The sequence below is a fragment of the Cynocephalus volans genome, chromosome 16 (assembly GCF_027409185.1).
Source record: "Cynocephalus volans isolate mCynVol1 chromosome 16, mCynVol1.pri, whole genome shotgun sequence".
NCBI lineage: Eukaryota > Metazoa > Chordata > Mammalia > Dermoptera > Cynocephalidae > Cynocephalus > Cynocephalus volans.
The window spans coordinates 7,023,198-7,050,418 of NC_084475.1; the positions used below are offsets into that span (position 1 = coordinate 7,023,198).

The following is a 27,221-nucleotide window of genomic DNA, read 5'->3' on the forward strand; positions in this document are numbered from 1 at the left end:
AGCTCCCTGAGTTATAGATTTTCCCTGAGGGGTGAGGGGGTGGGCCGCCTTGGGGTCCGCATGCCAAGGGCCTGGTCCCCCTCCCTGCAGAGGTCTACACCATCCAGGGGAACTCCCACGGGAAGCCGTGCACCATCCCCTTCAAATACGACAACCAGTGGTTCCACGGCTGTACCAGCACGGGCCGCGAGGATGGGCACCTGTGGTGTGCCACCACCCAGGACTATGGCAAAGACGAGCGCTGGGGCTTCTGTCCCATCAAGAGTGAGAGCCGGGGGGGGGGGGGGGGGGGGCGGGGAGGCGCCTGGAGGGAGGCTGGTACCTCTGGGTCCAGGAACTGGGGAGGGACCTTGGTGTGGGCGGTGGGACTTTTCCAGACCGGAGAAGCTGTCCATCCTCTTACATGGAGCAGCCTGTGTGGGGTCTCTGCACTTCCTGAAGGACCCCCGTGTGGGCCCTGAAGGAAAAGGCTGGGGCGGGACCACTGGTTGTCGTGGCAGGTAATGACTGTGAGACCTTCTGGGACAAGGACCAGCTGACTGACAGCTGCTACCAGTTTAACTTCCAGTCCACGCTGTCGTGGAGGGAGGCCTGGGCCAGTTGCGAGCAGCAGGGGGCGCATCTGCTGAGCATCACCGAGATCCACGAGCAGACCTACATCAACGGTGAGGCTGTGCGGCAGGCCCCGGCCCGGTCCCGGTCCGGTCCCGGTCCCGGTCCGGTCGGCTGGGGTCCGACCCACCCCAGGAGCCTGAGACCTGCTCCCGTCTTTGGAGGCCCCTGTGCCCTTTCTGCTGGGGGCCAGGGGGCATGTTGTTGGTGGGGGCAGGGCAAGTGGAGAGAATGGGAGGGCAAAGGATGGGACGCCCCCTTCTCCGGGTCCCCCTCTTGCCATCAGGGCTCCTCACTGGGTACAGCTCCACACTGTGGATTGGCCTGAATGACCTGGACACCAGCGGAGGCTGGCAGTGGTCGGACAACTCGCCCCTCAAGTATCTCAACTGGGAGAGTGGTGAGGCACTGGTTGGGGGGCACAGGGTGGCAGAGGGCCCCCACAGGCACTTAGCCCCCTTTTTACCCCTCTCCCCTACCCTACTCCAGGCGGGCAGTGACGGGGGGAGGGGAGCACTACCCTTCCAGGACTGGGCCCCTCAAGCCCATGCAGTGCCTGGTGCCAATGAGGAGCTGCCGCCCCCTCCTCGGGCCTCGGTGGCTCTGGCCCCAGCTCCCAGACTGGAGAGTGGCCTGGATTTCGGCCTCCACTCACCCCTTCAGCCGCAGCTTTGGGCCATGAGCAGCGCAGCTGGCCGCCTGGCCAGGGAGGCCGGGCTGGCGCTGGTTGCGGGGTAGAGAGTTCAGCACCATGCGGGCCCGGGTGAGGACGCGATGAGGAGCCTGCGGTGGAGCCGGAGCCGAGGCGGGGCCGGGCCTGTCGAGCTGGCTCAGGCTGCGCAGGGAGCAGAGGGAGTCGGGGTGGGGTGAGCGGGCCCCAGGAGCCACGGTGTGAGCATCTCTCCCCTGGGGTGCGGGATCCCTGCCCTCCCCGCAGATCAGCCCGACAACCCTAGCGAAGAGAACTGTGGGGTGATCCGCACCGAGTCGTCCGGCGGCTGGCAGAACCGCGACTGCAGCATCGCGCTGCCCTATGTGTGCAAGAAGAAGCCCAACGCCACCGCCGCCGAGCCCACCCCTCCAGGTGAGCCGAGGTCTGGCCCGCAGGGTGCGGCGGGGGCTCGTCCTGGCCGCAGCCCCTGCCAGCCCAGCCTCTCCTCTCATCCTCCCTGTTCTTATTTAGTTGTTCAGCTAAAGTCTGAACAGATTGGAATGTGCCAGTAGTTCATTCCGGGAACATTGGTTGAGAACTGTGTTAAATGCTGACAATACTCAGCGTACCTCTGTGGAGACCACAGTCTACTGGAGGTCACAGACATCTCAACACACAATTTGAATATCCTGAGTTATAGGCTATTTTAGAAATGTGTTTAATAAGTGTCAGAGGGGATTAGAGAAGAAATTGATTAAGCTTCCAAGAATTACGGAGGGTTTTATGGGAGTGACATTTGATTTAGGCCTTTCAAGTTGAATGTAAATTTAAAAGTCATGAAGAGGTGTGGGGGAAGGGCACTCCCTGGAGCAGGAGCTGCATGTGCAAAGGCATGGAGGCACAGAGTCCTCAGCGGCTCTAGGGGATGGTGAGTATTGTAGTTTGGCTGGAGTGTAGACTCTACTTAGACCAGCAGCACAGCACCACCCCCGAGCTTCTTAGAATGCAGACTTCTCAAGGGTAAGGATCCCCTTCCCGACCAGCCAAAAAAAAAGAAAAGAGAAATGCAGACAAGCCCCTCCCCAGATTGACTGAATCAGAACCTGCATTTAACAAGATCCCTGGGTGATTCATGTACAGGTACAATTTGAGGAACACTGGCTTAGAGGGCATGGGAAAAAAGAGTTCAGAAAGGCAGGTTGCAGCCAGTCCCTGGAGGGTCTTGGCTGCTGAGCGAAGTTTGGGTGGGGCCAGGCAGGCTGTGGGGAGCCTTTGCAGGTTTTTAAGCCGGGGAGTGTCTTTCTCACATTTGTGATTCATAGAGGTAGCTCTGAGGTCTCCTAGAGGAATTTGGGGCAATGGGCACGGCTGGCTTTGGGGACTGTGTCCCTTACTGGGGTGTGACCTTGAGCAAGCAGCTTAGACCCTGAGGTTCAGAGTCCTCACCTGAAAATTGAGAATAAACTTCACCCCCTTAACAGGGTTGTGAGTAAGGCTGGAGATCTGTCCTGGAACAAAAGTCTCTGCAGGTGGCAGTGGATGGTGTTTTATCAGTGTAGGTTGGAGGGGTTACAGCTGTGGGGATGGCGATGAGGGGATTTTTACAAAGAAAATATGGCAAAACCAGAAAAATCACAAACCCCAGGAAGGAAAGAGCTTACAGAGCAAAACTTCTGCTCCTGGCAATTGAAGTCTTGCAAAGACTGAGCATTGTCGGCCACTGCTTTCTCCTCCCACCCCCTAGGGGGTCAGGAGCAGAGTCTTGAAATATCACAGCCAGGAGCATCTAGGGCCCCCCACCTCTAGCCGGAGGGAGCCTGGGGCGGGCACCAAGCCCAGGTCTTCCCAGAAGCAGCTTTCTTAAGGAAGGGGGACCCAGGGGGAGGGTTGGGTGCGGGCATGCCTAGCCCATTTGTGTCCCTGGAGGGACTGGGCCCTGGGTCTTCCCAGTGTGGCCCTTGAGGGGACTCCTCCTCCGTGGCCTTGCGGACCTGCGGATATGTCTGTGTCGTCGGATTTCCTCCCCTCACCCCAGCCCACATCTCTCTGCATGAGGCATATTCTAGCAGTTGTTCGGGCGGGCTCTGCCTTCCGGGTCTCATCACTTAAGGCATGTCATGCACCAAGGCAGGCGCCATCGTGCCCCGAAAGCACCCGCTTTTCCTGGGCATCTCCATTTCCTGAGCTCCCTCTCGGTTCTGAACAGCCGCTGAAATGCTGTTCTGCCTGGGCCGGCAGCCTCGGGCCTTAGTTCATTGGCCAACAAGAGATGATTGGCGGGTCCTGAGCCAAGGAGCGAGCCCGCCCAGGCTCTCAGCCCCACCCACCGCGCCGGGTCTCCGGGAAGAGCTGTGGCTGGAGCCCGGAGCGGTCTGCCGGGCGGAGCGGGTCCCCGCAACCCAGGCCCGGCGAGGCTTCGAGTGCGCACACGCTTTCCCGCCCGGCCCGGCAGAATCCTGCCCGAGCCTGGCACCGTGGGGGGTTTGGTGAGGGCTTGTCCTCTCTTGCCCAGACCCAAGCGAGGGCTCGTTTGCCTCCGCTGCCCTCGGACCCCAATCCCTAGAGGGTGAACCTGAAAAGCACGCGAGGTGGGGGCAGGGGAGGGCGGAACGGCCGGTTTCTCAGCGCTGGGGAGCAGGGAGAGGAGTTGGGGGTAAGAGGAGGAGTCCCAGCCAGGGGACGTGGCCAGTCGGCAGTGACTCTGTGCACCCCATGATGTTCCTGACCACCCACCCACCACGGCCTCAGACCCCTAGTGGGCCCGCTGGGCCCCATTAGTGGGTCAAGGCCCCGTTTCCCTATTCCCTTCATCCAGGACTGCCCAAGCTAGCACAGTCGGTGCTCAATAAGTCTTATTTCAGAGAAATAGCAAATAATAAATGGTGGTTCCATTTATTAAGGAAGGTGGCCAGGTGCTAAGTTTGAATCCCATGGCAGGAAACCTCATTTATGGAGCAAGAAACAGGCTCACCGGGCGTGCTGGTATGTCCTGACTCTCCGCCCGTCTCTTTTTGAGAGCTGCAGCCAGAGGGGCTGCCCTGTCCTGGGTGGAATCTGCCACCACCATTGGGTCTCTGGCCCTGGGCCTGCAGCAGCCCTGGAGAGTTTTCTTTTCAGCATCTCCCTGTCCTGGTGGGGAGGGCTGATGTGAGATAGGTTTGGGGAGGGGGTGACTTGGAGGCACTGTCTGTGCTGACACCAGTGGGTTGGTGTCCAGACTGGGTGGATGGGCCTCTGAGCATTGGCCTTGTGGGTCTGCAGACAGGTGGGCCAACGTGAAGGTGGAGTGTGAGCCCAGCTGGCAGCCCTTCCAGGGCCACTGCTACCGCCTGCAGGCCGAGAAGCGCAGCTGGCAGGAGTCCAAAAAGGCGTGTCTGCGGGGTGGTGGTGACCTGCTCAGCATCCACAGCATGGCAGAGCTGGAGTTCATCACCAAGCAGATCAAGCAAGGTGAGGGGCTGCCTGTCCACACGTCTGGGGAGGGCAGGGCCTCCCGCCACCCATCCACTCCTGCCCAGGAGGCTCAGAGAATGTCCCTTCCTCTCCTGCCTGGTGGCTAAGGGTGATCTCTCATTGTCTTCTCTCCCCTCCTCTCCTGCTGCAACCCCAGACGTGGAGGAGCTATGGATCGGCCTCAACGATTTGAAGCTTCAGATGAATTTTGAATGGTCTGATGGGAGCCTTGTGAGCTTTACCCACTGGCACCCCTTTGAGCCCAACAACTTCCGGGACAGTCTGGAGGACTGTGTCACCATCTGGGGCCCGGTGAGACCCCCCATCACCCCGCCCTCCTGGTGTTACCCCAGCTAAAGGATATCCTGCTATCAGTGCCTGCCTATGCCCCCCCCCCAATTGTCTTCTTAGCAGTCCCCACATCCCCACCAATCCCTTCCCTTCCACATGGAAAAACTGCCAGGGCTTGAATCCCACCTCCACCCCCAAAGAGCTGAGTCACCTCGGGCAAGTTAGTAGAGGGTTGCCTGGCACATCTTGATCTCCTGCCAGCTGCTCTTCCCTGCCAGCAGGTGGCATCAGAACCCACACTATGTGGAGATTCTCCTGAAGCAGGGCTGCTCTCTGCCAGCCCTCGTCCCTTGGACCCTACCAGCCCAGGGTCCTGTCTTCCAAGAAATTATGGGGTTACAACTATTTGCCATGGTTTTGGCTTAGACATGGTGTGGGTAGGGAAGTAATTGATGTAGGGCTTCAAGTGGAGCTAAGAGACCCTTTAAAAAGGGACATAGCCATAGGGACAGATTGCCCATCCCAGGGACAGGTAGGACATTCTGCTGTCAGATACTGCAAATAGTGCCAGGGATTGTAGCAGCGGAGCCATTTGCCTTAGGGGATGCTATTTAAAAATTTAAAAGCAATTATTTATTGAGTGTCTACTAGGTGCCAGGCATTTTTCTGGTTGCTGGGATACACAAACACTTCTGCCCTCAGGATGGTGCTTAAAAGCAGACACTGCTGGCTGGGAAGCTGTGGGTACTGAGGGGGGCTAAGAACTAAATTCCTCCTCAGCTTCACCAGCTGAGATTCAGGTCTGGGCACAATGGCCTCCCCTTACCCTGGCTCTGTAGGTACTAGCTGGACACCTTGGGAATCCCATCTGTCTTTCCTGCCATTGGTCACTCTAACAATCTTAGCCAGTTTACTTTTTGTTCTTTATAAACTGAGGTATAAATAATTTAAGAGAACACCTTTTCCCATTTAGAAGGTGCTTGTTAAAGTTTCCAGGCATTTGCACATCAACTGTTTGTGTTCTCATCAGCCCTGTGAGGCCTGTTGAGCTAATCCTGCTTCCCCATTGTGCAGCCTGGGACAGAGAGAAGTCAGGTCTTTGCTCAGAACCGCACAGCAAGTCAGAGGCAGGGTCAGGCCGAGAAACCAGGTTCGAAGAAGGGTTTGGGACATTTGTGGGGAAGGGGCTGAGACTCTCCTGCATCTTGTGTCCTTAGGAAGGTCGCTGGAATGACAGTCCTTGTAACCAATCCTTGCCATCCATCTGCAAGAAAGCAGGCCAGCTGAGCCAGGGGGCCGCTGAGGAGGACCACGGCTGCCGCAAGGTGAGAGTGTTTCTGGAGCTGCCCTGGGTGGGGCCAGCCAGAGGGGCTCCCAGGGGAGGGGAGGGGTGGATGGAATCCTCACCCCGAGTCCTAAGCCCCCTCTCTGTGGGGAGGCCACTTCCTAGCGGCAGCAGAGGACAAGGAGGTGGGCCCAGTCTGGGTGAGCAGAGGCTGCTGGGGGTAGGTGTGGCCTCTGTGCACCCCACTCTGGACCTGCTCCCCTCAACCCCACCCCTGGCTTGGCTGACGCATGCCACGCTTTTGAGACAGTGTGTGCTTGTCTGTCTCCTTTGGTGGAGTGAGGCTACTCCACGTGGCCATGTGCCTCCCCGCTCCTCGTGTTCCCAACCCCAGTGGACTTCCAGAAGATGTTCAGGGAGGGAAGGAGGGGATTAAGGCAGAGATGGGTGAATAAACGAGTGGGGGCGTGAGTGAGTGAGTGAGGGCATGGGTGGGTGACAGGCCCATCGCCCTCCTCCAGGCCCTCCCAGGCACCCCCTCCATGGCCTCTGTGTTAGTCCGTTTCTGTTGCTTAAAACAAAATACCTGAAACTGGGTGATTTATAAAGAAAATGAAATTTATTGCTTACGGTTTCTGAGGCTGGAAAGTCCAAAATCCAAGGAACACCTCTGGTGAGGGCTTTCTTTGGTGGTGGCTTCAGCGATGGCAGGTGTCACACTGCGAAATGGCGGAGCAGAGAGAGAGAGACAGACTCTCCTCTTCTTTTAAAGCCCTCAGAACCACGCCCCCGACCACCGTTTTTAATCCACTCACTACTGCAGGGTCCTACAATCCAGTCACCTCTTCAAGGCTCCACCTTTCAATTACCCTAATAGGATTTCTCACCCTGTGAACAGTCACAGTGGGGAGTAAGTTTCTAATACATGAAAACTTGGGGGACACAATTCAGGCTTCGATGAGTTTTGGGGGGCCATAGTTCAATTCTCTACAGCCCCACAGCCAGCCGGGGCGTGAGTGGTGTGGACGGGTGCGGGGAGGTTGCTCATAAAGGTTACTCTGTGGCCTTTTGGCCCCTCGCCCCAGCCCCTTGCTGCCAGTCTGGCTTCTCTTTCTGTTTTCCTTTGGATGAAGCCCCTTACCACACCCCGCTCCACCCGCATCCCAAACCCTCCCCCAGGGAGGAGCAGACAGGAGCCCAGCTGAGGAGTTTGGGGACCAGAATGATCAGGCCTGGCCCAGGGGCTCTGTCCTGGTTCTGTGAGGTAGAGGTTGGGGGTGGAGAGGAATTACTAATTGCCCTGGCACTGGCCTGCCTGGAATGTGTTGCGTGGCCACAGTTAACACTCGGATCGCCAGGGGTCTTAGCACAGCCCCTGCCGGGCATATGGGGCTTCCCCACCACACACACATCACCCCCGCTTCCCTTCTGCCCCGGCTCCTGCCAGCTGCTCGGAGGTGACACCGTGGCTGTGGTGGTCTCTTCTCTGCAGCTTCTCTGCCCCTCCCTCCCACCCCCAGGCCAGGCACATCCTTTGCTGACTCCAGTTTTCCAGGCCCCTGAGGATTACCCAGCCCCTCCACATCCTGGCTACTGTTGCCAGCTTTTCAGCTCTGGTTTCCCAGCCAATCGGCAATTTCCCCACTGTGTCTCTTGGATTAAGTGCCCAGGAGAGGAGCCTGATGGGCCATTCATCTTTCCAAGCCATGCCACCCTGGGGCCATGCCTCCACCCCTGGTCTGACAGTTGTGGGTAACGGTGGGGAGGGGGGAGTGGAGAGCGACCAGGTGCAGAACACAGCACAGGAACCGCCATCTCTTGGGTCAAACCAGTCCCCGCTGTCCTGTGCACACTCAGTGATGCCCCGATGGCATCCCTGCCCCAGGATTTGTGGGCAAGGGTCTTCTCCACAGACATCCCTCTTCTGCCCACTCTCTTGAGCCAGGGTTGGACATGGCACAGCCCATCCTGCTACTGGCTGGGAGAGGACCAGGTGCCCTACAGTGAGGCCCGGCGCCTGTGCACTGACCACGGCTCTCAGCTGGTCACCATCACCAACAGGTACAGGAGAGGGTAGATGTCCTGACCAGCCCTTACCTATGTCCTGGCCTAATGTGGCCCTTCCACCAAACAGGGTAGCATCTTGCCAGCATGCCCAGGGGGACCTGGGGTCCTTTGAGCCTTACTGGCCTCCAGGGCTTTCTAAAAATCTTGTCACAAGAATAACTCATTTGTTAAGCGACCACGATGTGGGGCAGGAGCAGGCTTAGATATGGGCTGGATGCCCAAGAAAACCTTGGCTGTGTCTGCTTTTCTCTGCTTTCTTCTCAGCAAGGCAAGGGGTGCAGAGAGTAGATGGGGGAGCTGGGTGCTCTGTGAGTCAGCTGCAGGGCCTCCAGGGGTCCCCACTTCCCTGAGTAAGTTGTTGGCTGGGCACAGTACCCAAGCTCCCAGGGCAGTGTGTCTGGCCTGTGGCCCGGAGAGTGGGGGGCGGGGTGTGAGCTCCCTGCCTTCACCAGCCTGTCTCCCGAAGGTTCGAGCAGGCCTTTGTCAGCAGCCTCATCTACAATTGGGAGGGCGAGTATTTCTGGACGGCCCTGCAGGACCTCAACGGCACTGGCTCCTTCTGCTGGCTCAGTGGGGATGAGGTCACGTACACCCACTGGAACCGGGACCAGCCTGGTGAGCCCCTCCCCACGGCACCCGTCAGTGCCCTTCTTTGACTTGCCCTGGGGAAGCTGGGAGGCCGATGGGGGATCTGCCCTGCCAGGACTGAGCCCTAGGGCTTCACAGTCCACTGATCACTTGTACAACGTGGGGTAATGGTTAGGAGCACAGGCTCTGGAGCCACACTGCCAGGCTCAGACCCTGACTCTGCTCTTTACTAGGTGTGCATCCTTGGAGCCTCAGTTTCCTCATCTGTCAAGTGAGGATAATGGTACCTTCCTCATAGGGTTGATGTGAGGCTTAAACATACATAAAGTACTAATATATAGAAAGAATTAATGTACGTAACGTGCTTAGAATAGGGAGCGTAGTACAAGTGCTTGCTGTTACTGTTATTTCCACTTCACATTCCTTATCTTTTTAACCCTTTTAATAACTTAATGAGGTCGATAATGAGACAGGCTCAGAAAGGTTAAGCAACTCGCCTAAGACCTCACAGCAAGTAAGCATAGAGCAAGGACTCTGCCTCCAGTCCCTTCCTCCTGCCTGGGCCCTGAACCCACGGACACAGCCAAGCTGGTTCCCAGTGTGAGGGCCGTGGTGGTGCCCTGCAAGGGTGTCAGAGAGGACGAGCCATGAGTCTTCCTCCTCAGCGTGTGGCTCTTCCTCCCTCCCTCAGGGTACAGCCGTGGGGGCTGTGTGGCCCTGGCCACAGGCAGCGCCATGGGGCTGTGGGAGGTGAAGAACTGCACCTCGTTCCGGGCTCGCTACATCTGCCGTCAGAGCCTGGGCACACCAGTGACGCCAGAGCTGCCGGGGCCAGACCCCACACCCAGCCTCACTGGCTCCTGTCCCCAGGGCTGGGCCTCGGACCCCAAACTCCGGTACTGCTATAAGGTAGGGCAGCCTGTTGTCATGTGGGGGAAGAAGGAAGACAAGAGCAAAGAGGTGGCTCACCTGGGGGGTCCCAGTGGGGCCAGCCATGGTCCAGAGACACCACATTAGGTTGTAGACCAAGGTAATTTCTGGTGAAACTCTTGTCAGTGGAATTTGAGGCCTGGTGCATGTGAGGAATTGAAGGAGCCACAGAGATCATCGCTTTCAGAGGTTCCGAAATGTTGGAACCAGCCTAGCTGTTCTTCAGAACCACCTGGGGAACCTGATTAAAATCTAGGCTGCCACTCTGGAGATCTGGATTCAGTGGATCCAGGTGGGGCCTGGCAATCTGTATTTTTGAACCCTACCAGGTCTGGGAGCCACTGACATAGTCCAAGTTCTTTTATTATGTGCAGAAATGGAAGCTTAGGAAGAGGGTTGCTCACAGCAAGCTGTGCCTCTGCTGGGATTAAAGCCCAGAACTCACCACTGGCTAGGGGATGGGACACGGGGGGCACTGTCCAGGAGCTGACTGTGCCAGCTCCCCTCCCCTGGGGCTTATTCTCTGGTGAGCAGGATTGTCCTTAGCTAGTCTGAGCCCCTTGTCCAGTGAGGCCCCAGCCCCCCTCCCCTGCTGTCATGGGTTGGGCAGCAGGGGCCCCCTGGGGAGGTGGACCGATGGGGACAGCTTAGACAGTGGGACTCTGCTCCTGCAGGTGTTCAGCTCAGAGCGGCTGCAGGACAAGAAGAGCTGGATCCAGGCCCGGGGGGCCTGTCAGGAGGTGGGGGCCCAGCTGCTGAGCCTGGCCAGCTATGAGGAGGAGCATTTTGTGGCCGACATGCTCAACAAGAACTTTGGGTAATAAGTCTGGGACAGGCCTGCCTGCACACGCTTGGGTTTTGCTGGACATGGGACCAGGGTCGGGCAGAGTGCAGGTGACCCCAGTGAGGCCTGTCTGAGGGCTTGGAATGATGTGTGTAGTTGCTACTAGTGCCAGGAACATCCTGTTTCCCCCCAAGTAGCCCTCATCCCCTGGAGTCTCTGGAGAACATATTGCTGTGATCCACTCACTCACAGGAGACTGTGCTGCCCATCAGCATCATGGAGCTAGCAACGCCCCCCTTAGACTCACAGATTTTATATAAGTGACTCCCACTGCTTCTCCATTGCAAAATCTTCTACATGCACATCCAAGTTGAGCATTTTCCCCCCACCTTATACCATCTCGTAATAACCCATACTTCTCCATAAACAGTATTTCCCGAGGGATAGGAGAGAGGCTGCAACTGTGAGTACTTGCTCATGGGGGTCCCTCCAGGACCCCACCTCTGTCCTGTGGGCTCTGAATATCCTGACACACAGCACCTATAATCCCTGAGCACTGAGAAAAATCCAAGTGGATCCAGGCTTTCTGAGATCATAATTCCAGGGGTATCTCCTCCCAGCAAACATCAAGATTACGTTATGTGACTAGAAATTATAACAGCTCCCATTCATCACTTCTCGCCACGTACCAGGTACTGTGCTAAACACGTAATCGTCATTCAGTCCTCTCAACAACTCGATGAAGTAGATATTATCACTGATCCTTGTGTGTTGATAGGTTGTTTGCCCAGGGTCACTGAGTGGGTCCATAGGTGAACCAGGAATCTAATCCAGATTTGTTTACCTCCTGGGATCCACAGGTTTCTGCTACATCCCCGTGAACTTTGTAAACTCCCTAAAGTAAAAGCGTGCAGAATCTTCCTGGGCAGGGCATCTCCCACCCAAAGGGAAGCCAAAGGAAGGGGAGCCAAGCCACCATCCCTGGAGCTGGGGGCCTTGAGCTGGAGAGCTGGTCCTGCTAGCTCTCCGAACTTTTTAAAAGTGGCCCTGATAGTGTATTGGCCAGCCATGTAAAAGCTCAGATGGAGAGTCCCCAGACCCTGGGGACTGCCCAGGTCACATCTAGAAGGGGCAGGGGGCATGTTTGGGCCCTGCCCTCTCACCTCCCCGCTCTTCTGTCCCCACCCTCGGATTGTGCTGAAGTGAATCTGAGCCTGAGATCCATGAGCAGCACTGGTTCTGGATCGGCCTGAACCGTCGGGACCCTGGTGGGGATCAGAGTTGGCGCTGGAGCGACGGACTGGGGGTGAGGGGCCTCGGGCGGGCAGGCGGGGCTTGGAGGCGGGTGGGGTTTGGCAGAGTTGGGGATGCCAGCCAGATTGAAAGTTCCCTGCCCAGGCCAGGCCCTTTGCTCATCTGTTCTGGGGGCAGCCTGCACCTCGTGCCTCACAAACCTTCTGCCCTCCCCCTCCCCCAGTTTTCTTACCACAATTTTGACCGGAGCCGGCACGACGACGACAACATCCGGGGTTGTGCAGTACTGGACCTGGCCTCCCTGCAGTGGGTGGCCCTGCAGTGCGAGTCGCAGCTGGACTGGATCTGCAAGATCCCTAGAGGTTGGGTGGGGTGGCGCTGGGGGACACGGGACGAAGCAAAGGGAGGCGGGGCTGGGGATCCCGAGAGGGTCTCCTTTCCCCTGCAGTGACTTTGTCCACGTTGTCCCCGTAGGCACTGATGTGCGGGAGCCTGATGTCAGCCCGGAAGGTGAGGCCCCCAGTCCACCCCGTACCACCATGGCCTGGACAGGGGCGGGGGCGTCACATCCCGGACAGGGCATGGCTGGGCCAGAATGAAATGAAGGGGGTGAGGTGTTCCACCTGAGGGAAAGGGGACTGAGTTGGCCCGGATCAGGCCACCTGCAGCTCTGCCTCCATCTTGAAGGAGGGGCAGGCCTGGTGCCTGGAGCCTCCCTGGGGTCTGAGGTGCTCCAGGCCTGTCTGCAGCCTGCTGCCTGCCCCAGCCCTGCTGTGGCCACCTCCGCCGGGGCCTGGCGTGCAGCCACAGCCTGGCCGCCACTCCCACGCCCCGCGCTGCTCCCGCAGGCCGGAGGGAATGGCTGCGCTTCCAGGAGGCGGAGTACAAGTTCTTCGAGCACCACTCCACGTGGGCACAGGCGCAGCGCATCTGCACGTGGTTCCAGGCCGAGCTGACCTCTGTGCACAGCCAGGCCGAGCTGGACTTCCTGGGGCACAACCTGCAGAAGGTGGGCACGTGAGGGAGCAGGGGGCCGCAGACTAGGAGAGGACAAGCCCACGATCAGGGTCAGGGGTCTGCCAGCCCTCACCTGCCTGCCCTGCCTCCCCAGTTCTCCCGGGGCCAGGAGCAGCACTGGTGGATCGGCCTGCATACCTCGGAGAGTGACGGGCGCTTCAGGTAGGAGCCCTAGCAGGCAGCAGGTGTGAAATGGGGCGCACGTGTGGATGGCCAGCCATGTCCCCAGGCTGGCTGTGCCCAGCAGAGAACACAGAGACAGACCACATTTGAATTCAGCTCTACCCCTCGCTGGCTGTGTGGCCTTCAGGAAGTGACTTAACTTTGGGGGCCTTGGTTTTCTCATCTGAAAATGGGAATAATGAGGTCTGCCTTTAGAATGTTGTGAGAATTAGAAGTAACATATGTGAAGTCCTTAGCACAGCTTCCGGCACATATTGGACACTAACTAAATAATGGCAGCTTCTATTACATCTGGGGTCATTCATCATGAATAAGGCTCTCCCAGGACATTGGTGGGACATAAGATGGGCTACAGGGGGCTCTTTGTATTCAGTGCACACCTACCCTGCAGCAGGGGGCTTGAGTCAGGAAGGACCAGGAGCCTGTGGGAGTCTGAGAATCCGGCATATCTTTGCTCTTGGAGTCCTTGCCGTGGGGTTCGCAGGCTTCTTTTCTAGTTAGAGCAATGAGTGCTTGGGGACAGCTGTAGCCTTACCTGGAGGCACCAGGTCCTTGGGTCCCGGGCTTCACTGAGCTCAGTAGCTCCACTCCTCAGCTGCAGCCATTAAGCCCCTGGACTTGGGCCCTTCCCTCCCCTTTCCCATAGCCTTCATTGCTGCATATGGGGGAGGCCAAGGCCTGGGCCAGTGCTGGAGTCACCCCTGCTCCATGCCATTAACAGGTGGACAGATGGTTCCATTATAAACTTCATCTCCTGGGCACCCGGCAAGCCCCGGCCTGTTGGCAAGGACAAGAAGTGCGTGTATATGACAGCCAGCCGAGGTGAGGGCACGGTGGGGGCAGAGAGGGTGCAGTCAGCATGGAGAGGGTCGATATGGGGGCAGTAAGCTGAGCCTGGGCAGGGGCCATCAGTATCTTCTCATTGACTTTGTTCCCATAACCCAAGAAGGGCTAGACCCAGAGAGGGGTGGGCCTATCTCCATGACCCCAAAGCCACACGGGCCCTGAGCCCTAGCCCAGCCTCCTCTCGGGGCATGAAGCCAAGTGTGCTGCCAGCCTTGTCCTGCCCTGCCCTGTGGTGACCACCCTCCTCTGCCCTTTCCACAGAGGACTGGGGGGACCAGAGGTGCCTGACAGCCTTGCCTTACATCTGCAAGCGCAGCAATAGCACCAGAGAGACGCAGCCCCCAGACCTGCCACCTACACCTCTGGGGGGCTGCCCCTCTGGTTGGAACCAGTTCCTCAACAAGGTAGGAGATGGGGAGGGGGCACCTAAGGGAGTCAGGGGAGAGGATGTGAACATGGGAAGGTTGAGCTGCAGGAGTCCTGGCCGTTTGGCAACATCAAAGTCATGGCCTCTTGCCTGTACTTACCAACCTCTCTTTTACTTGGCCCCGATGCCAGGGCTAGACTCCTTGGAAAATGACTCAATGTAGTAGCACCTTCTAAGCGAGGTTGTCCAAATACCTTCGTGACTTTTCTAGATCAGTGATTGCCACACTTTTTGATAATGAACTCCTATTAGTAAAACAAAATATTGGGCATACATACCCAAACTGTGTGTGTGTGTGTGTATATTTTATTTACATACAGTTGTGCCTGAGAAGTGCAGCATTAGGTGATTTCATCATTGTGTGGACATCACAGAGTGCACTTACACAAACCTAGATGGTATAGCCTACTACACGCCTAGGCCACAGGGTATAGCCTGTTGTTCTTAGGCTACAAATCTGTGCGGCATGGTACTGTACTGAATACTGTAGATAGTTGTAACACAATGGTATTCGTGTATCTAAACACAGAAAAGGAATTTTTAGTTCCATTATAGTCTTATGGGACCACCATTGCATATGTGGTCCGTCATTGACCAAAATGACATTATGCAGTGCATGACTATATATGTGTGTGTAAATAAACTATATATTTTTAAGTAAATATTTTAAGTAAATATTTTACATACTAATATAGCTGTTATTTATAGTAAAATATGCACAAGAGTAAAACAAAGCATAAGCTAAAGATTAAAAGTAATATTTTTAAGTTTTAGAAAACTTTATTAGTGGTATGAAAATCACAAAAAATGATCAGTTATAATAATTTTAAGAGCAATGTGATTGCATATACTTTATTATTTTTAAAAATCTTGGTCTGACACTGTGATTCATGACTCGCATGTCTTGCTGTAAGTTCACTTTATTTCAAAACATGGATTGAATGGGGGTCGTAGATTAAAAAGATGCCTCACAAATAGATCAAAGTGAAAGAAGTTCATCCATCACTCGCTGGGCTTTCTAAATCATTCTTCCCATTTTTCAGTCCTTCTACCAATGAAACAAAGGTTTTTGTTTAAAAATTGGCTAGTAGCAGGGCCGGCCCGTGGCTCACTCGGGAGAGTGCACTGCTGATAACACCAAGGCCACGCGTTCGGATCCTATATAGGGGTGGCCGGTTAGCTCACTGGCTAAGCGTGGTGATGACAACACCAAGCCAAGGGTTGAGATCCCCTTACCGGTCATCTTTAAAAAAAAAAAAATTGGCTAGTAAATTTTTGTCTTCCAACTGCCTCATAAATGAATCAGAAGACCTGATCAAGAGATTTTTTTTTTTAAAAAGCATTTGGAAGATGTTTTAAATCAGTTAGGAAATTCTCTTCCTAAGTGTCTTGTGTATGCAGATAGGAAGGTTTGGGCAATAAAATTAATCAGAACAGATGAGTTTCTAAACACGTTTTCAACATGCTCCCGCCATAGTGTGAGTTTCTTCCCCAAAGTGGTTACTTTTGCATCCATGGGTTAATTTATTAGGCCTGATTAGACCGTCCTTGTTTTTACCTAGTGGTTGACAAAAAGAGTTCATGCCGGGAAGAGAAGGTCATTTCCTTGTCATGTGCTGGCACCATTAGTATTAACTTCAAGCCAAGGCTTCTTTGCAGGACGTTTTAAGACCACTTAGCCCTATCGTGAGGATTAGATTAGTTAACACTAGATAATATAATCCATAAATCCTTGTCACACGTTGGAATGTAACCAGCTGCTTAGTGTCGTGGACCTCCAACCCTCCTCAGAATTTTCAACAGAACATTATACCTTTTCTATCTTAAAAAAAAGTTAACGTCTGCATATTATCAAAACTTTCGAAAATACAGAAAAGAAGAAAACAAAACCCACCCATACTGTCCAGAGATCACCACTGTCAATGTGTTATCGCCTTCCTACCTTTTCCATGTCATTGAGAACATTCTAAATAATGCAATTTCATATCCAGCTTTTCTTTCTCAGAATCATATTTTGAACATTCTCTCATGCCATTAAATTTTTCCAAAAACTTATTCTCATGGCTTCTTCCACCTAATTATTAAACAGAATCTATTTTATGTATGTAATTAGTCCGTTTCTTAATGCATCAGCACCACTGTAATGACATCAGTTTCTCTCCTGCCCTGTGGAAAACTTTTGAGGTATGTGAGGCTGTTTGCTCCTTCGCTACCTGGCCCCAGTCATCTTGCTTTACTAGTTCCGTGCCCTCCTTTGCGTCCATCCCTATGGCATTTGGATGTGGGTAAAGTGTTTCCAGGTCTGCTTCTCCCATTAGCTTTAAGCTGCTGGAGGGCAGGGCCACTGGCACTGGACATACCACTTAATACACTTGCACAAGGCAGGGATGTCCTGAGTGTTTGCTGGTCTGGACTGAATACTCTCTTTAGCTTTTACTTCTTGCTAATACTGCTGTGATTTTGCTGCTCCCTATTTTCTGATTAATTCTACTAGTTATTTAAGAGGGGCCTCAGTATGCTTCTAAAGTACTTCTGTGAAATCAAATCCATGAACTTTGTGACCAACCTTTAAAAAAGACTCTTGCGTTATTTCTGCGTTTACAATGTTTTACCCCAAATCTGCCATCTGCGTGAGTAAAGCTGCTGATGGAGCTATTCATTAATAGTAAGAGCTGTTACTGGTTATGCACCTACTTTGTGTCATGCACTGTTACCTTTAACCCTCAAAATGACCCCAATGACAGGTTTTTTAAAATTCCCATTTTACAGAAGAGTAAGTTGAGGCCAGAAAAGTTAAGTCGGAGCTGGAATCTGACCCCTGCCTCCCCTCCCCCAACTCCCATCCCCGTCTTTGTGACTAAAGCTTCAAAGCTTCCTTATACCCTTTCTCCCCCATCAAACTGCCTATGAGCAGAAAATTACTAAAAATCATTCATTTTCTAAGAGTCTTCACTTGATAAGACTTTCCACACAGGGTTCTTTTAACCTTATGGAAGTGATGAAGGTGGAGAAAGAGAAATATAACATAGTTAGGAGCTGCTACCTAACAAAGACCATTCAAAAATAAAGATAAAAATATCCTAGAGATGGTCATGTAAGTTCAAAGGACAAGATGGCAGATTTCAGAAGGTGTTAGCAGAAAGCAAGACAGATCTTGTCCCCATCTTCCCAGTGCTTGGCTCATCTGCTGCTGTTACAGGTAGAGCCTTTGGTGGCCCAAAGATATCTTCCCATTTAAATATTCCCCAGGGGCTGGCTAGTTAGCTCAGTTGGTTAGAGCACGGGGTTGATAACACCAAGGTCAAGGGTTCAGATTCTCATACTGACCAGCTGCCAAAAGTAAATAAATAAAAATAAGATAAAATAAAAATTCGCCAGTGTGTGGGCAGGTGGGTGTGAATCGCTGTGCCAGGTAAAGTGCCGGAGGCTTTGGCCAGGGAGACCCAGATGTCCTGCTTCTCAGATCTTGTTCTCTCACGGCCCCCAAACTTCCTCAGGACATGCTGCTGAGGGGTGCACAGCGGGGATTCCAGGTTTGCGGGACAGGGAGGTGGAGCTGGATGTCACACCTACCCCTCTGCCCCACAGTGTTTCCGAATCCAGGGCCAGGACCCCCAGGACCAGGTGAAGTGGTCAGAGGCACAGTTCTCCTGTGAACAGCAAGAGGCTCAGTTGGTCACAATTGCAAACCCCTTAGACCAAGGTAGGGCCAACCCAGGGGGAGGCTAGTGTCCTCTGACACAGTCCCCTTGGATGGCTAGAGCAGCGTAAGCAGGGGCTACCTGTTGCTCACGATTCTCTCTCTTCTGGGGGACTGTAGCATTCATCACAGCCAGCCTGCCCAGTGTGACCTTTGACCTTTGGATTGGCCTCCACGCCTCGCAGAGGGACTTCCAGTGGGTGGAGCAGGAGCCTCTGCTGTACGCCAACTGGGCACCTGGGGAGCCCTCTGGCCCCAGCCCTGCTCCCAGCGGCAACACACCGGTGAGCACGTGCTCTCCACTCTGCTCTGCCCGCACTGCCCCAGCCTGCTGGGCTGCCTTTGCTCCCCGGGCCTCCCCTCTTCCAGCTTCTCTGCTCACATTGCAGCCATTTGGGGGCAGTGGCAACACAAGGGGGCAGCTGCTGAGGCTCCCCTGAGCAGCTCCTTCCCCCCAGACCAGCTGTGCGGTGGTCCTGCACAGCCCCTCAGCCCACCTCACTGGTCGCTGGGACGATCGGAGCTGCACAGAGGAGACACACGGCTTCATCTGCCAGAAGGGCACAGGTACGTGTTGCCAGTGAAACCCTAGCCAGGCCCTGGCATTGGGCTAGAGGTTATGGACCATGCCAGGGGTAATGAAATATGGTCCCTGAGTCAGGAGGCCCTTGGGGTCACCCCTACAGTCACGTATCTGCTTAGGAAGCAAATGGGCAGAAAGGCAAGGTGCCACTAAGATGGAAAGTCAGTGAGCACTGAGTGGGTACAGCAGGCTAACCCAGGAGAGCTGGACACTGGGTTGCAAGAAGTGCTGGCATGTGTGGTGTCAGGGACCCTGAGGCACCTCCAGCTCCGTGCATGGGTTCCCTCTGCTCTGAGTTCCTCGGGTGGGCATAGGTCAAGGCTCTAGCTTCCTCCTGTTTCTTAGCAAGTGTATATTATTAATAACAACAGTGGCTAACACATAGTGTGAATCTGTGCCAAGCACGGTACCTATGGAGACCTGGTCTTTGCCTGATGTCGGGCGTTCCCTGGGCCTCATGCCTGGAAATGGGGTGAGGGAGGCAGAGCCTGGCCTGAGCCCTGCCCCCTTCCCCATAGACCCCTCCCTGAGCCCATCCCCAGCAGCGTCGCCCCCTGCCCCGGGCACTGAGTTCTCCTACCTCAACGGCACCTTCCGGCTGCTGCAGAAGCCGCTGCGCTGGCACGACGCCCTCCTGCTGTGCGAGAGCCGCAACGCCAGCCTGGCCCGCGTGCCCGATCCCTACACCCAGGCCTTCCTCACGCAGGCTGCCCGAGGGCTGCGCACGCCGCTCTGGATCGGGCTGGCCAGTGAGGAGGTGGGCACCCGGCCCTCTTGTCCTGGCACCGGCGCTGGCCCCGCTGTTGCCCCCGCCCCACCCACTGCCCTGGTTTCTCGCCCTTTCCCTTCCTACCCCCCTATCTTATCTGCCCGCCCACCCTGACTTTTCCTCTTCCATCCTCATGGCCTCCCGGTGCCCAGGGCTCCCGGCGGTACTCCTGGGTCTCTGAGGAGCCGCTGAGCTATGTGAGCTGGCAGGACGGCGAACCCCAGCAGTCGGGGGGCTGTGCCTACGTGGACGTGGACGGGGCCTGGCGCACCACCAGCTGCAGCACCAAGCTGCAGGGGGCTGTGTGTGGGATTAACCGTGGTGAGTGCCCACCCACGGGGGCCAGGTGTGGGCAAGGTGTCGGTGTGCCTGGGGAGGACCCTGGGCCACTTCCTCAGTCTTGCACCCCCACAGGACCTCCTCCTCCTCGAAGAATAAGCTACCATGGCAGCTGTCCCCAGGGGCTGGTGGACTCAGCCTGGATTCCCTTCCGGGAGCACTGTTACTCCTTCCACATGGAGCTGCTGCTGGGCCACAAGGAGGCGCTGCAGCGCTGCCAGAGAGGTGCGTGCGGGCAGGCGGAGCCAGGGGACACTGCAGTGGTGCCCTGCTCTCATGCACACTCACAGACCCGTTAACGCAGTCTCCACGCTGCACTGTCCCTAGAGGCAGCACCTACACAGAAGTCTGATCACAGGGGCCGTATGTGGCCTTGCGTGTGATGGCCCTGCCACACACATGCGCATGCGCGCATGGACTCCACACCGTCCTCTGCTCAGGCTGCCGGAGAGGAGAGCTGGGGTGGTTCTGGGGGGGCTCCGCCACCTCAGGGGGGCCTGTTTGCCCTGACGTGGGCCTCCGTGTGTCCAGCGGGTGGGGCGGTCCTGTCCATTCTGGATGAGATGGAGAACGTGTTTGTGTGGGAGCACCTGCAGAGCTCCGAGGGCCAGAGTCGGGGCGCCTGGCTGGGCATGAACTTCAACCCCAAAGGTGGGTATGCTGTGTGTGGGGTGGGGAGGGTCAGGCCTCAGGCTGTCAGGGACATGCCCTCCACTCTGCCCTGAGCCGTGCACCAGGGCTTGGCGAGGGCGGGGCCGGGGGAGGGGGAATGGGGTCTAGAGCAGGCGGCCCTCTCCCTCCTGCCCCTGCTGCAGCTGGCCGCCCCCCCCCACGCCCCCTCCGCGCCTTCTTTCCCACAGGAGGCACCCTGGTCTGGCAGGACAACACAGCTGTGAACTACTCCAACTGGGGGCCCCCGGGCCTGGGCCCCAGCATGCTGAGCCACAACAGCTGCTACTGGATCCAGAGCAGCAGCGGGCTGTGGCGCCCCGGAGCCTGCACCAACGTCACCATGGGCGTCGTCTGCAAGCTCCCTCGTGGTGCGCGCCCAGCAGGCACACGCCCAGCCTCCTAACTCCCCGCAGTAGCTGGGTCTGGGGTGGGGCAGGGACACGGTGGGTGGGAGGGGCATGAACAGACCAGACAGGGGCCAGCTGGGACCCTCCCCCGGGATAGACGAGTCTGTAGGAAGGACTGGCCCTGGGACTTATCTTCCAAACTCGACAGCCGGGCCCAGAGGTCCGCACACCCTGTCAGTTTGTAGTGGTTAAGGGCAAGGAGGGGGTTCAAGCCCTGGCCACATCACTTACCGACTCTGTGACCCGGGGCAAGTTCCTTAAACTCTGTGGCCTCAGTTTCCTCATATGTAAAATGGGAGTAATGATAGTACCTACCTCGGAGGCATAGTGAAGAAGCAGCAGGTTAGTCAAGTGTCCGACACCAGGCCGTGCTTTGCGTGTTTCCTTATGTTATTATTACTGCTGCTTTTAACTGCCCCCTCCCTCTTGCCTGCAGCCGAGGAGAGCAGCTTCTCCCCGTCAGGTGAGTTGAGGCGGTGCTGCCACGAGGCCTCCCCTGGCAGGCAGGGCTGACGGGGTGGCAGGGCGGGCAGAGCTGCCCCCAGTGACGCCCATGCCCCCCACAGCCCTCCCAGACAACCCGGCGGCCCTGGTGGTGGTGCTGATGGCAGTGCTGCTGCTCCTGGCCCTGCTGACCGCAGCCATCATCCTCTATCGGAGGCGACAGAGCGCTGAGCGTGGGGCCTTTGAGGGCGCCCGCTACAGCCGTAGCAGCTCGGGCCCCGGCGAGGTCACTGAGAAGAACATCCTGGTGTCTGACATGGAAATGAACGAGCAGCAGGACTAGAGCCAAGGGTGTGGGCAGGGCCGGGGGCGGGTCAGCTGGGCCCCCCACCAGCTACCAGTCCAGCTGGCCTACGGGGTGGGGTGGGCCCTTGGGCGTCGCTGTTGGGAGCTGGGGCTGGGCAGGGCCTGGACTGGTGGGGTCCCACTTCCCATGAGGTGCCAGGCTGAGGCCGGCTGAGTGCAGCATGGCATTTCCCTTTCTGGGGGCACTGAAGTCTTGTCACCTGGGCCTGCACCCCCATGGTAACCAGAGGCAGGATGGGAGGGGGAACGGGAGCATCTCTCTGCCTCTTTGTCCCCAGACCCCCCAGCCCAGGCCTGTTGACACGTGCCCAGCATCCCCTTCTTATTTGCAGGCCCGAGGAGCCTCCCCCGTCCCCTCCGGCAGCGCTCTGTCACTTCTTTCTTCCCACCCAGGAATCTGAGCTCTGCACTGCTCACCCTGCCCCTCTCCCTGCTTCTCACCACCCTTCCTTCTGAGCCAGGGTCCTAGGGCTTGGGGAGCCCTCTTGCTGTCGGTGCGGGTCAGCTGAAGGGTCCGAGCATCCGACCCTCTTGTGCCTGCTGGGGTGGCTACAGACCGTGGCAGGAGAGGGGCCTGGGTGGGTTGGGCCTGAGAAGCAGGGTGCCAGTGTGGTGTCTGCTGGGTTGGAGACAAGACTGAGGAGAGACACCCCAAGGTGCAGTTGGGCTGGGCTGGGGTGTTGTCTCCTGCTGGTCAGGGGAGGGCTCTGTCCCTGAAAGAGTCCCCTGTGGGGACCAAAATAAGTTCCCTAATGTCTCCAGCTCTTGGATGTAGTTTGGAGAGAGGAGAGGGGGTTGCCAGAGTCATGGGGCCCTGGAGCAGCAGGAGCCTACCCTCTAGTGGGGCCCAGGGGAACACCGCGCAAGTCCCCAGAATGGCCTAGTGGGCGTGGGAGCTGACCCAGTGCCTTCCGCAGAGGCTGAATCCAAGATGGAGTGTGTGGCCAGTCCTGGTGCCACGGCATGGCACAATGTGAACATGGACTTGATGACATGGTCCCTTTTTTGTAGTTCTTGATTTTTTAAATGTGCCATTATTGTTTTTAAAAAAAAAGGAGAAAAGAAAAGCAAACAAATAAAACACCTTTAAGAGGCTTGAGAGATAAGAGTTCCTGCCTTGTCCTGTTGTGTCCCTTTAGGGATGAATGTCATTTTTGGAGCTTGCATCTCATGTTCTTTCTGTAACCTGCCATTTTGCTTCTATCTCTGGGCCCCTCGGGGACGCCCTTACTCCTGTCTCTTTGGGAGCTCACTTGCTGCACCTGGTCATCCTTTGCTCTTCCTGGGGACTCCAGCATGGGTGAGAACTCAGGAGCCAGGCCGCTCCCTGCCCAACAGCCATGGGAACTCGGGTTGCAACTTAGCTCACCTTTCCACGTGTGTAAAGTGGAGAGAACAGGACCACCTCCTGGGTTGTTTTAAGAATATTTGAGGATTAAGGGAGATATCTATGCAAAGCACTTAGAACGGTGCCTTTGAGCTCATGCAGTAAGTGCCCCATAAGTGCCAGCTGTTACTGTTATTTCTGGGCTCTCACTCCTAGGGGAGCATTGGATATGCCTAGGCCTGCCCTGGGTGGGAGCTCCACTGCCTAAAAGCTCACATTTGTCCTTGGGGAGCTCTGAAACCACCCAAGGCAGGGGAGTGGACGGCAGGACGTTCACTCATCTGCGCCCTCATTCAATGGATACTCGAGCTGCCACAAACAAAGAGAAGGCTGTGCCAACAAGGACGGTTAACTAACGCCGGTCAACTAACGCCGGTCTAGTGCTAAGTGCCGCGAGGAGTGGAGCAGGCAGAGGGGAGGGGGTGCGAGTCTGGACTGCGTGGTTGGGGAGGGCCTCACCAGGGGGAGGGAGAGTACTAGAGCTTGAAGGAAGTGTGGAGTGGGCGATGCAGATACCTGGGTCAGGGGCTGGGTGCTCCCTGGTGCTTTAGAGAAGCGGCAGGGAGGCCAGGCTGGCTGGAGCAAGGAGGGTGGGGTCAGGGAGGTGGCAGGACCAGATGGTCAGGGCCTTGAAGGCAGAGATGGAGTGTGGACATTATTTTAAGTTTAGTGGGAAGTAAGTGGGAATGGCTAATCTGACCTTTTAACAAGATCGCTCTGGCTGGAATGTGGGAAATAGACAATGGATGGGAAACGGGGAGTGAAAGCAGGAAGAGCAGGAGGAAGCTCTTGTCATAATTCATGCCCGTGAAGATAGTGGGTCGTTTGGAGTGGGGTGTGTGTGTGTGTGTGTGTGTGTGTGTGTTGCCCTGTTCGTGTGTGTGTGTGCCCGAGAAGATAGTGGGTCGTTTGGAGCATGTGTGTGTGTGTGTGTTGCCCTGTTCAAATAGTGGGTCGTTTGGAGCGCGCGCGTGTGTGTGTGTGTGTGTGTGCGTGTGTGTTGCCCTGTTCAAATAGTGGGTCGTTTGGAGCGTGTGTGTGTGTGTGTGCGTGTGTGTGTGTGTTGCCCTGTTCAAATATTTCTACTTTTCTGAATATGCAATAGTCACATGGTTCCAAACCTAAATGATGTAAAAGACACATGCTGAACACTCTCTTACCCCATCCCCATCCAGCCTGTATCCTCCTGCCCTGTTAGTTTCCTGTGTCTCTTTCCAGTGTTTCTTTATGAAAACATAAGCATGCAGGAAGGCTGGATATGTCTGAAGGGATTGTGGACACACTTGCTGGGGCCAGACAGGAGTCAGGAAACGGTCCACACTTTCCACCTGGACTGCAGAGTGGACCGTTTCCTAAGATGGGAAGGCTTAGGGAGAGCTTGAGAGCTGCTTTCCTGAGTCCAGGGAAGCCCGAAGGACCCCCTCCAGCAGTCCTCTCTGCACCTGCAGCAGCGGAGAGGAGGGGGCCTGGTCCCTCAGGGGAGGAAGCCCCAGTCCTGTGGGAGGTCCATGTGGAATCCACGTCACCCTGAAGTGACTGGCTCTCCAAACCTGTGGCCAGAGCAGCTCCCTTAGTGAGTTTAGTGCCCTGCCACTGGCCATGACTCAAGGGTTACTTGGCCAGGCTTCTGGAAGCCACTCTGGGGGAGAGGCCTCCTCGGATGCGTGCCCGGGAGAGAAGGCAGAGGGCTGAAGGCCATGGGCTCGCAGGGTGGGAGGAACAGCTGAGGGAATGAGGACCCAGGTGCCCGCTGCTGCCTCGGGGCAGTGGCAGGTGAGTGTCCACTGTCCTCACCTCTGTTTTCCTCAGGTGGCTGGAGTCTTGCTAGAGCCCTGTACCCACCTGCAAGCATTTCAGACGACAACATGGGCACCTGGGGGCTCCCAGTGGACCTTGTCCTAAGTCTCCTGCTGGGGGCTCCTGCCTGCCCAGTGGCGGCTAAGGGGACATGCTGTAGCTCTCTGAAGGGGCAGGACACAGGCACTGGGCCCCAGCTGTTTGCACTCTGGCTCTGGGACAGTGCTGGTTCTGCTAGAGCCCGTGGCAAAGCCTCCTTTCAATTCATAAACATGAAGCAGCTCCTTTACATGCCAGGCTCTGCTGGGCGGCAGCTGCCCTGAGGCCCATCCTGGTGAGCCTGGGCAAAAGGCACCACACACCAGGCACTGAGCCTGCCTTCACTTGCAGGGCTGAGCTGGCCTGGCTCTGGCCACCTGGACACTCACTGAATCCATGACTGAATGGGAGAAAGGGGCAGCTTTCCTGGGAACAGTGTTGTCCCAATCTTTTCTTGTCACACCAGAGATGGCCTCCTCCCAGGTGTCCTGGCAGAGCTGGCCTGGCCCAGTGGGCAGTCCTGCAAGGCCTCAGGGGCGAGGAGCCGGCCAGCCATGCCACGTGATTGTCCTGGAATGGAGCTGCCCAGCCCTGCCAAGCTGCACTGAGCGCCAGGGCTGGAGTCCGTTGCAAGTATGAGGTGAAGCATTGTACCTCGAGGGAGGACCCCAAGGAAGGCAGACAGGAAAGGGGAGGAAAGGGGAGAAGAGAGCAAGGAAGTGAGGAGGGGCTGCGAGGGGGCCCAGGAAGAGATGCAAGTGCCCAGATGTTCAGGCTGGGCCTGATTGTCTTTATCTCGGGGGCCAGGGCTGCAAGAGGCCCCAGGAGAAGGCTGACTTCAGTCTTCACTCCCACCAGACTCAGCACCATTTGAGGGGCAGATTTCAATCCTTTCTTGTCCAGAGAGCAGGTGGGATGCCAGCCCTGGAGAAAGAGGCGGCGGAAGCAGTAAGCAGGCGTTTCCTGCTGGAGACGGGCTTGCTGCTGGCACTGACGTTCAAGGAGTGCAAAACACTGACTTCTTAGGTCGGCTGATGGTAGGATTTTAGTTTTAGCCATTTCAGGGGCATCCTGCTCAGTGAGGGTTTTCTCCTTTATTTCCAGCACCTCTGAGTTCTGAGGTCTAAGGAGTGTCGAGCTGTGGAGGTGGAGTAGTTCTCTGGTCCTCTGTCATTGTATGTCCCTGCTGGCTTAGGCGGAGATGTGCTGCGCTTCTGCATCTCTCTCTGGGACTTGGGAAACTTGGGTGGTGTCTTCCCCATAAAGGGGCCACAGGGGGCTCAGGACACTGCCTCAGACATACCATTCCTCCGTAATAACGATAACAAAACATTTATTGAGTATTTACTATGTGTGGGCTCTGTTCTAACTCAATCCTCCCAACATGCCATGAAGTAGGTGCTATTGTCCCCACTTTACAGATGGGAAAACTGAGGCATATACAGGTGAAGAATTTACCATACCAACTCTCCTCCACCTTCTCCGCACTTTAAAAAGCATTGGGGGGTGGCCAATGAGGACTGGAGAGGGCCCCTCGAGATCTTGCAGTCAGGCTTTGCGACTCAAGAAGTTTGTCTCAATCTATCATCTCTGCTGAGAGTTTCAGAAGCCTATTTGAGATTTAAAGGCTAAGGGTGACTTCTTTCCTTTTGTTCTATGGCCTCCCTTCCCAAGACAGTGGAGGAGGGATCCCTGGATGGCCTGGCTGGGGTAGGACCGTGCAGAGAAATGGCGTGGGGGCTCAGCTGCTGTCTAGACAGGTACACCATCACAGATAGTTTAAAGCTCACACTTGCCTCCCCAAAAGGAGCAGACTCACACCAGGCACTGTAGCACTAGGCACTCTCCCTTTCTTCCCACCGCCTGCCCCTCTAGGTCCCACTCTCATCGTCACCAGCCGGAGCTGGTGGCCTTGGTAGCTCTCTGCTGCCTATGTATGGATTCTCAGCTCCCTGACCTGGCCTTGGGGTCCCCAGGGCTCCCCTGCCCAACAATCCCATTCAAGCCAGCTGCTTCCCCTCACCCCACATCTGTGTGCTCCCTGTGTGTCCCCAACCCCCAGCCCTCTGCTTGCCTGGGTTCCAGAATCCTTCAAGCCCCTTTTCTCACATCCCCTTGGCTCTGGTGACAACACATCCCCCTGACACTGGATCTGGTTAAGGGTGTTACCCTCTCTCTCTGGGCAGCAGAGCACAGGGGTCAGGAGCATGGCCCTAGCTGACAGACCGACTTACACCTGTAAACTTGGACATGCTACCTACCCTCCCTGAGGTTAGGTTTCCTCCCATGTACCATGGGGTTAATATCTGCCCCACAGTCTTATTGTGAG

General features: G+C 56.1%; 1 protein-coding gene across 1 annotated transcript in view; it reads left to right on the forward strand.

The window, feature by feature from the left end:
- The window catches only part of MRC2 (mannose receptor C type 2), a 50,227-nt gene extending 28,560 nt beyond the window's left edge, over nt 1-21,667 (forward strand). The window contains exons 3-30 of the mRNA XM_063080746.1: nt 91-264; nt 501-665; nt 899-1,012; nt 1,550-1,696; nt 4,526-4,714; nt 4,875-5,029; nt 6,226-6,333; nt 8,239-8,354; nt 8,827-8,975; nt 9,640-9,857; nt 10,553-10,695; nt 11,866-11,968; nt 12,140-12,278; nt 12,391-12,426; nt 12,765-12,925; nt 13,028-13,095; nt 13,838-13,938; nt 14,224-14,366; nt 17,978-18,092; nt 18,210-18,373; nt 18,548-18,656; nt 19,191-19,429; nt 19,594-19,762; nt 19,856-20,005; nt 20,312-20,431; nt 20,641-20,820; nt 21,296-21,322; nt 21,426-21,667. Coding sequence (XP_062936816.1) covers nt 91-264; nt 501-665; nt 899-1,012; nt 1,550-1,696; nt 4,526-4,714; nt 4,875-5,029; nt 6,226-6,333; nt 8,239-8,354; nt 8,827-8,975; nt 9,640-9,857; nt 10,553-10,695; nt 11,866-11,968; nt 12,140-12,278; nt 12,391-12,426; nt 12,765-12,925; nt 13,028-13,095; nt 13,838-13,938; nt 14,224-14,366; nt 17,978-18,092; nt 18,210-18,373; nt 18,548-18,656; nt 19,191-19,429; nt 19,594-19,762; nt 19,856-20,005; nt 20,312-20,431; nt 20,641-20,820; nt 21,296-21,322; nt 21,426-21,646 — 3,923 coding nt within the window. The 3' untranslated portion in view covers nt 21,647-21,667. The remainder of the gene's footprint in view (nt 1-90; nt 265-500; nt 666-898; nt 1,013-1,549; nt 1,697-4,525; nt 4,715-4,874; nt 5,030-6,225; nt 6,334-8,238; nt 8,355-8,826; nt 8,976-9,639; nt 9,858-10,552; nt 10,696-11,865; nt 11,969-12,139; nt 12,279-12,390; nt 12,427-12,764; nt 12,926-13,027; nt 13,096-13,837; nt 13,939-14,223; nt 14,367-17,977; nt 18,093-18,209; nt 18,374-18,547; nt 18,657-19,190; nt 19,430-19,593; nt 19,763-19,855; nt 20,006-20,311; nt 20,432-20,640; nt 20,821-21,295; nt 21,323-21,425) is intronic.
- Nucleotides 21,668-27,221: the final 5,554 nt, after the last annotated feature.